Below are 12,997 nucleotides of genomic sequence, written 5' to 3'. Positions count from 1 at the left end.
GAGCTCCACCAGGGAGCTTGTCTTTCTTCTTATTAAATGTTTTAAAAAAAAACCTTTTCTTGCTAACTTCTGGGTTCTACTCTATAATAGCAAAACCTAAGCAGCAATGATGGATCTCACTCAAAGAACTTGTATATAATATACACTGATGCTCTCCCAATCTACTGCTCTTCCCAAAGCTCTCCTTTTTTACTACTCCCTTAGAATATGTTTACATTTTTTCCACTAAAAGCGACATTATCTTTTCCTAAGGAACCGCCGTAACCCTTTCCTGGCCACTGAAGGGTGCGGTCATGGCAGAGACGGGCCTGTGGCGCTCTCCTCTCTCCAGAGTGCTCGGGCGGATCCGCGGGGAAAGAACCCGCCCACTCAGAGCTGCGACCCCAAAGGAAGAGAGCGCCCAGGTCTGCTTCCGGAGAGAAGCCACACTGCCCGGCGCGCAGCTTGCGATCTTTATTTGATAGAACAGGACTTGCGGAGACTAAGGACAAGTTTGTATGACAAAGGGGTTTCTCCAGAGACTGCAGGTCCTCGGAAGTTCGTATAAGAAAGGAATCCTTCTCCAGAGGAAGTAAGGTTCTGTTGGTCATTTGCATACTGGGCGGTCTGGATTACCACCGTTAATAAAATGGATCAGTGTGGCAGTTTAAGTTCTGCAGAGGCTGGACTTGAATCCTGGTCTTCCTGGTTGGGGCAAACTCTCCCCTCCCCGTGCCAGGCTCTCGGTCCCATAAAACTCCTTTCCTGCCATTCCTGACGGCAATAAAGGGGAGGGGAGACTCAGAAGAGGAGCCTAGGCGGCATCTGTCTCAGGGGAGGCCCATCAGGCCCCGCGCGAGGTCCTTGTACGCAGTCTGCGTGCCTTTGGCTTCCCAAAATTGTTGAAGATTGCAAAAGGCTCAGGCCCCTAAGGGGCGCAGCGGATACAGCGCTCGATACAGTGGATACAGGTGGACCTGAGTTCAAATTCGACCTCAGATACGGAACACTTCGTAGCTGTGTGACCCTGGGCAAGTACCTTAACCCCAATTGCCTCAGCAAAACCTTTTTTAAAATTGCAAAAGACCGGGGAAATTATCTAGTACAGGCCTTCATTTTTACAGAAGAAGAAACCGAGACTTGTCGAGTATTTTGCCGGTCCCCACCTCGGCTTAGGAGCCCCGTTTGAGCACGAGACCGGAAAGAACGCCAGCAGCGGCCCAGAGCTCACCTTTCCGCTCCAACCTCCCGCTGAGAGCTAACTGATGCAGCGCCTGCGCACTCACCCGTGCGCGACTTAACCGTTGGGCCCTCGCGCACGCCCAGCGAATCTGCCATGTACTGGGCAGTTTTCCCTTCCGGGGTCACATACGTCGCCGGCATAGAATTGGTTGTTGTAACTGTTGCGGCTCCGGTTCTCTAAGCTCCGTTACTGAGCTTCCCCCCTGAGGCTCCCTAGTGAGCTCTGCCCCCCGCCCTGAAGCCGCTCCCGGAATGAAGAAGATTTTCAGCTTCGCCCAGAAGAAGAGGCAGAGTCCCTCCAGCTCCTTGGCCAGCCCGCGGAGGGACTGCGGCGTCCGGGCGTCCGGCCGCAACGCGGGCTACCTCCTCCGGGACAAGGACCTCGGGAAGCTCCACAAAGCTGCCTCGGTCGGGGATGTGGCGAAGGTGCAGCACCTGCTGCTGCTCAGGAAGCACGACCTGAACGACGTGGACAAGGTGAAGCGCACGCCCCTCCACCTGGCCTGCGCCAACGGCTACCCGGACGTCGTGTCTCTCCTGGTGGAGAGAAAGTGCAAGCTGAACCTGTGCGACGGCGACAGCCGCACGCCCCTGATCAAGGCGGTGGAGTGCCAGCAGGAGGAGTGCGCCACGATCCTGCTGGAACACGGCGCCGACGCCAACCTGGTGGACGCCAACAACAACACGGCGCTGCACTACGCCGCCTCCGGCCTGAACAAAGACATAGCCGCCAAGCTGCTCAAATACAAAACCAACATCGAAGCCAAGAACAAGGAAGGCTACACTCCGCTCCTGCTGGCAATCACGGAAAACAACCACGACATGGTGGACTTCTTCCTCAAGAACGGGGCCGACGTGAACGCCTCGGACAAGTCTAAGAGGACGGCGCTCATGATCGCCGTCAGTAGTGAACCCACGGGGATAGTGAGCCTTCTCCTCAGATACGACGTGGATCTCTCTTGCCAGGACATCTACGGGTGCACGGCGGAGGAGTACGCCATCGTCAGCGGTTACCCCATCTACCACCAGCTAATTAACCAGTACGAAATACGGAAGAAACGTAATCAGCGCCTTTCCCCCCAGATCTGCTCTCCCGAGAGGCTTTCTACTACTGGGTTTAACCTGGGTGGGCCTGCCCTGGACAAAGGAGACATGCAGAAGTCTCCGGTGCAGACAGCAGGAAGGAGAATTGCAGGGGGAAATATTCTGTGAAATCGCCAAATATTTATTCAAGAAGTAATTAAATTGGTTCAAATTTTGTTTAGTCCAAACATTAAAATAGGATAGGATTCATTATATTGGTTGGGGGGAGGGGCATGTCATTAGAAAGTAGCATACAGTTTTCGGACTTGATAGGCTTTGAACATTTTATTAATTAAGAAATTTCAGGAGGAAAGTTGTAGTAGGATCTGTTTAGCGTATCTCTTTTTTTGGATAATCTTTATTAAAGAGTTTGAACTTTTTATCTGAAATATCTTTGATATTTCCTATTTTTAAAATTTTGTATTGGTAATTTTTTGTATTGGATTGAGTTAATTCTCATATTTATATAAACTGATTATAGTTCATATTTTTATTATAAGTGTGCATATATATAAATAAACTTAAAAATCTACAGTTTCATGCATGATTCTCTTTTGGCTTATTCTTTTAGGAAATGATGGTTTTATAAAATTAAGAATTAAAAAAATGCTCTGTTTGGTTATCTACTTTATATCAAGAGTCATTGATAAAAATCTTAAAGTTCAATCCTGGTATTTTATATATAAGGGGTAACTAAGCTCAGTGGACCAGAGTACCAGACTGGAGTCAAGAAAAATCATCTTCCTGAGCTCAAAAATGGTCTCATAGACACATACTAGCTGTGTGACCTTAACCCTCTACACATAATAGGCTAAAGCAGGTTATGGACCAAAAAGTTTTCCACCACTAGCATTTGGTTAGGGTAGGGAGGGGACAATAAAGCATTTATTAAAAACCTACTATGAGCTAGGTGCCATTTTAAATGCTGATAATACAAGGAAAATCAAAAGACAATCCCTGTCCTAGATGAGCTCACAATCTAATAGAGGAAACCACATGCAAAGAATAGATCCAAGTTATTTATAGGATAAGTTAAAAGACTTCCTGTAGAAGATAGGTTTTTAGCAGAGAATTGAAACCAAGAGTGGAGATGAGGAAGGAGAGGTTTTCAAGCATGGGGCACAACCACTGACAGTGATTGGAGTCAGCAGAACAAGTGTCTTGTCCCAGGAAAAGCAAGGAGGCCAGACTTATCGGATCATATATGTTTTGGGAAAGCCAAGGACAGAGTAAAGGCAGGAACTTGCCTGAGCTCTCTCCCAAGCCCCTCCAAATATCTTAGTTTAGAGCATCAGAACTCACAAAACAATGGAATAATTTTCCAGCTAAAAACAACTTAGAAAGTCGGCCACAAAGGTCTGCTGCACCAGGGTGGAACTGGAGCACAATCGCGGCACAGCCCAGGCACTAGCTAACCAGGAACAGGCTTTGGGAGCTGCTGAATCAACAGCAGTGGCAATGCAGCAGTGGTGCCTTATGGAGGTCTCACACCATAGGTAAGAGGGCCTAAAAGTGGGCCAGAAGGTGATTATAGTGGTTTCTTTGCTGGTATTGAAGCAGGACTCTGTTTTCTCTGCCCATACTAGATCAAGATTGCAGTGATGGGTCACATTATAAATCCTTATAAAGATCTCTGAGAACAGGCACACAACCCCTGAAGCTTAGGAAAATTCACCTTTCATCCTGGAAGTAGAGGCCTACTTTTAGCAAACAGCTGAAAGCCAAGAAGTCATGTAATAGGCTTGGAAAATGAGCAGACAACAGAAAAAGATTCTGAACATAGAAAGTAACTACAGTGACAAAAAAGATCAAAATATACACTCAGAAGAAAATAACAAAGTCAAAGCTCCTACATCCAAAGCCTCTAAAATAAAATTAAGAATTGTCTCGGACCATAGAAGAGCTAAATATAATTTTGAAAATCAAGAGAGAGAAGAAAAATGGAAAGAAAAATGATAATGATCCAAAAGGAATTAGAAAAAGCTAATAAGGAGAAGGATGTCTTCAAAAGCAAAACTGACCAAATGAAAAAGGAGGTACAAAAGCTCACTGAGGACAATAATTCCTTAGAAATTAGAATTGAGCGAATAGAAGCTAATGGTTTTGTAAGAAATTAAGAAACAAACAAAACAAAAAGAATGAAAAAAATAGGAAACAATGTGAAATATCTCATTGGAAAAACAACTGACCTGGAAAACAGATGTAGGAGAGATAGTTAAAAAATTATTGGTCTACCTGAAATCCATGATCAAAAAAAAGGAGCCTAAACGTAAATCTTTCAAGAAATTATCAGTGATAACTATCTTGATATTCTAGAACTAGAGGGTAAATTAGAAAGTGATCACCTCCTGAAAGAGATCCCAAGATGAAAACTCCTAGGAATATTATAGCCAATTCCAAGGTCAAGGAGAAAATATTGTAAGCATTCAGAAAGAAACAATGCAAGTATAATGGAGTCACATTCTGATCTTTTCATCACAAATGCTTGAAAGTCCTCTACTTCATTGAATATCCACCTTTCTCCTGAAGGATTATACTCAATTTTGCTGGTGGGTTGTAATCTTAGCTCCATTACTCTTTGGAATATCATATTCTAAGCCCTCTGATTCTTTAATGTAGAAGCTGCTAAATCTTGTGTTATTCTGTGGTTCCATTATATTTGAATTGTAGTTCTCAAATTTATAAAGAACTGAGTCAAATTTATTTTTAAAAAAATAAAAGTCATTCCTCAATTGAAAAATGATCAAAAGATATAATCCATGACCAAAGGGCATACCCTTTAATCTAACAATACCACTACTAAGCATGTATCCCAAAAGAGATTTTTTTTAAAAAAAAGGAAATCTATATATACAAAATTATTTATAGAAGCTCTTTTCTCAGGACAAAGAACAGGAAATTGAGGGGATGCCCATCAACTGGGGAATGGCTGAATAAATTGTGATGTGTGATTATGATAGAATACTTCTGTTCTTTAAGAAATTTAAAGCAGTATGCTCTCAGAAAAATCTAGAAAGTACTCCATGAGCTCATGCAAAGTGAAATGTACTGTGTAGAAAGTAGTAGCAATAGTGTGGGATGATTAGCTATGAATGACTTTGCTATTCTCAGAAATACAATTGATTTCCATAATTATCAAGATGATGTATGTAATGAATATGCAAATAATTTAGAATTCTCTGAGATGCCTCTTCTGGCCTGAGAGTCACACTCTTACAGTACATCTTGAAATGATTAATCAATTCTTAATAACACTTTCCTGTGTATGTTAAATGAAGTAAATCAAAGACTGTAGAATCTGTTCCCAAAATAGAAGTCTGGCCTTATCTCCCCCCACCAAGTAACAACCCCCATGATTTGAAACAATCACTTATGAACCATTCCCATAGAATTCTCCCACTGGAGAAAATCCATATAATCCTTCATTCATGGGTTTGTCATGAGAAACCACTTAGGCTCTGAAACTGATAGTTTTGTAATCCATGTTTCCTTTTCATTACCATTTATGATTTGTGTATAAAATCTCTACCTTCCTGAAACAGGAGAAAGTCTTCTGCCCACAAGAACTTCTAGTCTGCAAACTGTATTCCTCACTCTGAAAATGATTAATTAAATTGTTTTTTGATCTCTAAAATTTGTCTCTGCTTTATGCAACCTCAGCTATCAACAATTTAGAGACAAAGACAGCAAAATTCAATTATCACAATATTCCAAGACTACTCTGAAGGACTTATAATGAAAAATGCTATCCACGGTTATAGAAAGAACTGATTGTGTTTAAATACAGATGAAAACATACTTTTTGTTAAAAAAATTTCTTGAAGATTTTGGTTTTTTGGGGGGGCAATCTATAACTTTTATAGTAATGTTTTGCATAACTTCACATGTATCTTCTCAGTGGGGGTGGGGAGAGGAAAGAAGGGAGAGAATCTGCAACTCAAAGTTTTAAAAACAAATGCAAAAAATTTATTTCACATGTAACTGGAAAAATAAAATATTCAAAAAATAAAATAAAACATGTGTTTGGTATATGGGATGGAGTAAGGTGAAAGAGGACAGGAAATATAGGAGGGCCCAAATTGTAAAGAACTTTGAAGGCCAGAGAATTTTACATTTGATTCTGAATGTTATAGGGAGGCACAAGAATTTATTGAATAGGAATCAGTATGAAGGAAATACTTCACACAAGAGCTTGGAGAAAGAAGACATGTCATGTCAATGTCAAAGATGAAATTGGTATATTTGTTTTTAAAAGTTTGGTGAAAATTTGCATGATAGAAGAAAGTCATTGGAAAACTTGGTACAAGGGAGAGCCTTCAGAGTGAAGATATCTTGGTCTGGTCACAGCTACATTTGGGCTAAAGCTTACTCTAGATCTTATCCTTACTCAATCTTAATTGATAGGCTCTTGTAGTAGAAGGGAGGGTTTCCCTACACAGAATGATATATCCCAAGTTTTAAAGGACCATGAAAATCATGTAATATGATACTCTCATATTACTGATGGGGAAATTGAAGCCCAAAGTCCCATAGGTGACAATCATTGAAGTGGGATTTGAGCCCAGTTCTTCTAACTATAGATCCAGTGTTCTTTCCACCTTACCATTCCACTCCCCCTTTTCTTTTAGGAATGGGACCAGTGACACTATCTGCTGAAGCTGCAGGCAATTGAAGAACTTAGGATAACAGCCAAAGTGCTAAACCATTAAACCATTCTCTGCAGATGTTTCAAGTGCCACCTATTAGGAGCTGGGGAAAACTGTAAGAAGCATGAAACCCATATTGGGGGACTTTGAAGGGCAAGGGAGAGAAGGAAAAGTAAGAAGGTCATCTGGAGGATCCATAGAGAGCCACAGGAGAAATATTATGCCAGTTGTAAATTGTTGGCAGAAAGCTAGAGTTCTCTCTGTTCCCTGGGGATCTACAAAAAGCATCACCTACTTGGAACCCTTCATACTGAATAATTGTTAAGTGATGGTAACTATTCATGACTTTGAGGAAAGGAAAGGCTGCTTATTGGTGAGTGGTGGCATTACCCTGGAGCTTTGTATAAACTTTGCCTCTCTTCAGCTTTGAGAACTGTGTGCTTATAAGGAGAATGAATGATTGTGCACTGGATAATGTAATGTAATCAAATTCTTACACTTCTGAATAGAAACAATGGCCCAAATTATGAGAAATCTGCCCCAAATATAGTTAGGTTCTACGTACCTAAGAACTTCTCTACTTACTCCTCCCCCCAAAATAGAATATTGGGGAAAAGGAATGCATGCCTAGAAGCTTGTTTCATGGGAGTTAACTTTTTATAAATGCATGATAAATTAAATCTGAGCCCAACCTATGTGTCTGAGAAGGGAACCAACTTGATTGTGAGAATAATTAGGAAAATATATATAAGAGACAGAAGAAAAGGTAGAACGTTGATGTGTGAGAGTGTAAGGAAAAGTTAATCCATGTATATTTTGGGATTGGAGAAAAAAATCTTCCTCTGTGTTTGAAGGAAAAGAATGATAGTTTGTCCTGGATGTTAAAAGAACTAGAAAAGAACCAATTTGGTTGGAGATTATGGGAAGGCTTATCCTATGTGTGAGAGAGGAAGGAACAAAGCCTGCTACATATTAAAAGTAGGGAAGAGTCTACCATAATCTATGAATGTTGGATTTGAGAGGGGAATAACTTGTTTCAAGCTAATTTTCCTTAGGTTTAGATCTTATATCCCTCCTCCACTCAAAATCCTATGATGGCTTTTTTATTTTCTCTCAAGTAATGTTAAAAAAATACTATTATAATTAAAGCTGAAATGTCTATACTTTTTCAGATTCTTTTATATAACTTTCCTCTATATCACTCCAGGCAAATTAGATGACTCCATTCTATCCACCCACCTAGCCATCCACACTTTATTTTATCACCTTGATCTTTTGATTTCTTTAAAAATACATCTATTTCATTTAATGTTTCTCAATTACATTGTTAAAAATTGTAACAATCATTTTTAAAATTTGACTTCTACAGTCTCTTCTTCCCTTTCACTCATTCATACTTGATATTGATTGTATATATATGTGAAGTCGTGAAAAATATATTTCCATATTAACCGCAATGCAAAAGGTAACATAAACAAAATAAAAAATAAAATATGTATATATTCATTCTGTATTCAGGGTTTGCCTGTTCTTTTTCTGGAGGCAGATAGTATCTTTCATCATGGATCTTTTGGAAATATCTCTGATCATTGTCTTGACCAGAGCAGCTATGTCTTCCATAGTTATTTATCCTTACAATATTGCAATTACTTTAAACAATTCTCTCCTGGTTCTGCTCATTTCATTTTGCACGGGTTTATTTCTCAGGTTTTTTGAAATCATCCTGCTCATCATTTCTTATATTGCACAATAGTATTCCATCAAAATCACATATGTTACTTGTTTAATCATTCCCCAATTAAGGTGCATCCCCTTGGTTTCCAAGTCTTTGCCACAACAAAAAAAGTTGCTATAAATATTTTTTGTCCCAATAGCTCCTTTCCCCTTTTATCTCTATGGGATACATTCCTGGTAGTGATATTCTAAGGTCAAAGGATCAATGGGGACAATTTTGTTGCCCTTTGAGCACACTTTTGTTTCTCTGTTGAGATCAACTCCCACACCTGTCCTCTTTACACTTCTACCTGGCTCAATTCTTGGACAATCTTTAAAGCCCAAGATGCCATCTCCTCAAAGAAGTATTCCCAATTGTTCCTAGCAAATAATGATATTTCATGCTCTGATATACCAAAGCATCTTTCTCTTATCTAAGACACTTATCAAGCAATACTGGATTTTACTAGTTACACTGGATTAAAATGTCTATGAGAATAGAGACTTTTATCCATATTTTCTATCTACCCCATAAATCTTTCTAGGTCTCTACACACAGTAGTATCACAGACCTTTCTTAGACCTGAAAGGAACTTTAGAAGCCATCCTTCTAATATAATTTATATCTGAGAAAGAATTTCTCCTGTAATACGTCAAAGAAGTGATCATTTAGCCTTTGTTGGAAGCACTTTAAGGAAAGAGAAATCCATATCTTTTACAGAAGTCCACTCTATTCTGGAGTAGCACTAACTGTCAGAAAGTTTGTCTTTACTTCAAACTTCATCTGCCTCTTAGCACTTTTACCTATTACTTTTGTTCTGCCTTCTACGGCCAAGGCCAAAAAAATCCTAATTGTTCTTCCACATAACTACCATTCTAATATTTGAAGGCAAAGATATAATGTTCTCCAGAACATCTTCAGATTAAATGTCATCAATTTTGTTCAACTGAACCTCAAATAAAGCCCCTTTGAGGCCATTTCATCCTGTTGTTTCCATCCAAACAGATCTCAAAAGGCTAGAACACTGGGCTAAATTTTAAAAATATGAATTTTAATAAGGATAAGTATAAAAATCTCTACTTTGGTTCAAACTGTGGGCATCAGGGTGGAGCAAGGTTAGTCTGCAGTTCATACAAAAAAGGTCTGGATAGTTTATGCAAGCTTAATATAAATCAGAAACATAACATGATAGTCAAAAATTAATTTTATTTCAAGCTGCATTAAAAGAGATATTAAATTCTAGGTCATGTTGATGATTGTTGTCAAAGCTTAGGAGATTTTTTGTTTTGGGTCCCAGATTTTAGGAAGAACATTAAGAAAATGGATAGTATACAGAGAAAGGCAAATTAAGGACTTAAAATTCATGCTGTCAAGGATCAGCAGAAGGAACTAACAATGTTTATCCTGGAGAAGAGAGGATTTGGGGTGACGGGCATAGTAACTTCCTCCATATTTTAAAGGGATGCCAGAGAAAAAAGAGATTAGACTTTTTACTAAACCCAAAGGACAGGACTAAAAGTGATAAGTAGCCATTTCAGGGACATGCTTGTTCTCAATGTATGGAAAAAATCTCATAACAATTAAATCTTTCATAAGATACTTACAACAAGGAGAGAGAATAGACCATTATACATAATGAATATGCAAATGCTTAAATGGATCTGTGATGTCATTGATTCGGAGGTCCCCCTGAAAAAACCTCAATTCTGGATCTACCTCAGTCCCCTTTCTATTCAATTATGAATTTCAGCTAATTTCTTTCTTGTGAAAAAACTTTATTTATCTGAAAACTTTATTGCTGAATGATGGGGAAGTTGAACCACTTCTAGCTATTGCCTAGAGACGCTTCAGTAAGGACTTAGGTTATGCTGACCAGAAAATCATTCAGATATAAAGACTGAAGCAAGACATTTTCTCACAATTATACATCTTGAATAACCCATATGACTTATTGGAAAATTGGTCCCATACTGGTCAATCAGTTACCTTTTGCTTCTTCCTTTGATTGAAAATAAACACTTGTTGGGTGAGAGGGAGACTTCTTTCTGATTTCAGAAAACTACCAGTTTATTCTTCCTCCTCAGAAAATCTCTAATTTTTCTTTCAGTTAGAAATCAGATTACCTCATCTTATGTTGTGATTTACATCCTGTTAATTGTTTCTTTTCAATACATAAAAATCTGTAATAAAGAATAGATAGATAAAAACAAAAACAAAAAAACCCTATATTTGAGGGCCAGTACCAAACTGAAGAAGCCTGGGGGCAGCTAGGTGGTGCAGTGGATAGAGCACCAACTCTGAATTCAGGAGGACCCAGGTTCAAATCTGGTCTTAGACACTTAACACTTCCTAGCTGTGTGACCCTGGGCAAGTCACTTAACCCCAGCCTCAGGGAAAAAAACAAAAACAAAAACAAAAAAACTGAAGAAGCCTGGTTCCAATTTGTTATGCAATTGGCAGCGCAGGTTAATAAATCAATATGCTCAGAAGCTCTATTTGTTTCTTCAGTTATTTCACATTTTATCCATCACATCACTCAATGATATAAATGACAATGCATCTATGCCTTCCCCTTCTATATGATTCTTGTCCATGTTCTACCTATAGGTTGATTATATGCTGCAGCTTGCTTACCTCCACCATGCACCTGTCCATTACCTCTATATAATACTCATTTTTAGTTTTTCAGTGACAAAACTTTTGTGTCTCACTGTATTTATCAATGTTAATAAAATGTTAGTATTAAAAATACGGTCCTTTTCTCGTATATAAAGCTTGGAGTCATTAAGAAGCTTTGCAGTTTCCCAAAAGCAATCCACTTTGACTACCTCTAGACCCAGTTAGTTGTCCATCTGTATTACTTATCAAGTATACATAATTTTGAACATACTCTATAAAAGTGTCTATCTAATTTAATGTTGAAATCTAGGCAATAGACATTCTCCATCAATAGGTCTATTGTGTGGGTAGATAGTCCAAACTCATTACAGATCTCTTTCAGGGGCTTTGCTTTGTATAAAACTTGATGCAATCATTATAATATTATTCACAAGCAAAACATCTGAAAGATCTCACTATCCAAAGGGATGTTTATGAGTTTCAATTTCCTCATCTTTAAAATGAAGGAATTAGACCAGAAGACTTTAGGTCTCTTCTAGTTCTATATCTATTATTCTATAATCAAACTATTCCTAAGGTTCTCTGTAGCTTTATCTTATAACATATAATCCTATAATCTATATAACCTAGCTAGTTAATACAACTACCTCCTTACCCACATAGCCTTATTTCCTATCCTTCCTGATGCACCTTCCTGTCCCTCAGCTCCATGTCCATGTTGTTCAAACTCAGATGATATTTTTGACATTAGTCAAATCACTTCACTTTTCTGGGTTTCATATATTCATTTGTAAGATAAGGAGGCTGAGCTAAATTAAATCCAAGTCCTGGATATCTGATCCTATATACCTACCCACTTCAACACATATTCAACTTTATTTCTCGCCTTCCCCAAAACACAATTTTTAATCCTGTTTGATTCATTCATCTTGTTGTTTTATCTGTGTCTACCTTGCAGGTTCCCATTTTTATGATTACCTCTTTCTGTGACCTCCTCCAACACTTCTTCACCAACTCAAGTCTCACCCATTGGTTCTCAGTCTCTCTGGTAGCATCAATAGAATGAGTATCAGAATCAGAGTCATAGAAGTTCATCTTAAGCTTTCTTTGAAAGGTTTATTCATTACAGTCTTCCCATAACACTGACCCCTTTGCTTCCCAGAAATGATACCAAATCTTTCCATATATATATGGAGATAGGTCTTTCTTTCCCTCAGCATTCATTCATTCATTAAGAGAGAAAGAGACTGAGAGACTGAGAGACATAGAGAGATCTACACCAGAGAAATTTCTTCTCAGTTAGTATAGAGATTATAACACTCTAAATCTTGACTCTGTAGTCAGAGGAATAAATTTGAAATTCTGCTGGATGATGTTGGCTTACTATGCATAGTTCAGTGCTACCAAAGTTTCTTAGACTCTGGCGCTGTCCACAGTTCCAGTGCTGAATTCAACATTACTTTCAACTTCCTCTCTACCAGTGGTTCTCAGACAACAGCATCCCACTTTTAAAAATCATTTTTCCCCCTGAGAGGTAGATTTTGTTTTGGTCTTCTTATCTGAACCTAAGGAGTACAAGGGCCTGAGTTTTCTTCTATTTGGTGGGCATATGATATGATTGCTAGAGGCTTCATAATCTATCTTCTCCCATAGAGCTACAGTTCTACCTCTGGGCCATAAAATTAGCATATCAATGACATGGAGAACCAGATCT

At 38.9% G+C, this 12,997-nt stretch overlaps 1 protein-coding gene across 1 annotated transcript; it reads left to right on the top strand.

Moving 5' to 3' along the window:
* The first annotated feature begins 357 nt into the window (after positions 1 to 357).
* LOC141563818 (uncharacterized) lies at positions 358 to 2,844 on the top strand. Its single transcript, XM_074305417.1, has one exon. It carries the CDS (start codon positions 1,474 to 1,476, stop codon positions 2,431 to 2,433), a length of 960 nt encoding a protein of 319 aa, XP_074161518.1. The 5' UTR covers positions 358 to 1,473; the 3' UTR covers positions 2,434 to 2,844.
* The last annotated feature ends 10,153 nt before the right edge of the window (positions 2,845 to 12,997 follow it).

This window comes from Sminthopsis crassicaudata, chromosome 3 (genome assembly GCF_048593235.1).
Source record: "Sminthopsis crassicaudata isolate SCR6 chromosome 3, ASM4859323v1, whole genome shotgun sequence".
Lineage (NCBI taxonomy): Eukaryota > Metazoa > Chordata > Mammalia > Dasyuromorphia > Dasyuridae > Sminthopsis > Sminthopsis crassicaudata.
Note: the sequence above shows the minus strand (reverse complement) of the source record. Positions and strands in the feature narration are given on the sequence as shown.

Coding starts and splice junctions, on each gene's coding strand:
- LOC141563818 (XM_074305417.1), top strand. CDS start 1,474: ATGAAGAAGATTTTCAGCTTCGCCCAGAAGAAGAGGCAGAGTCCCTCC.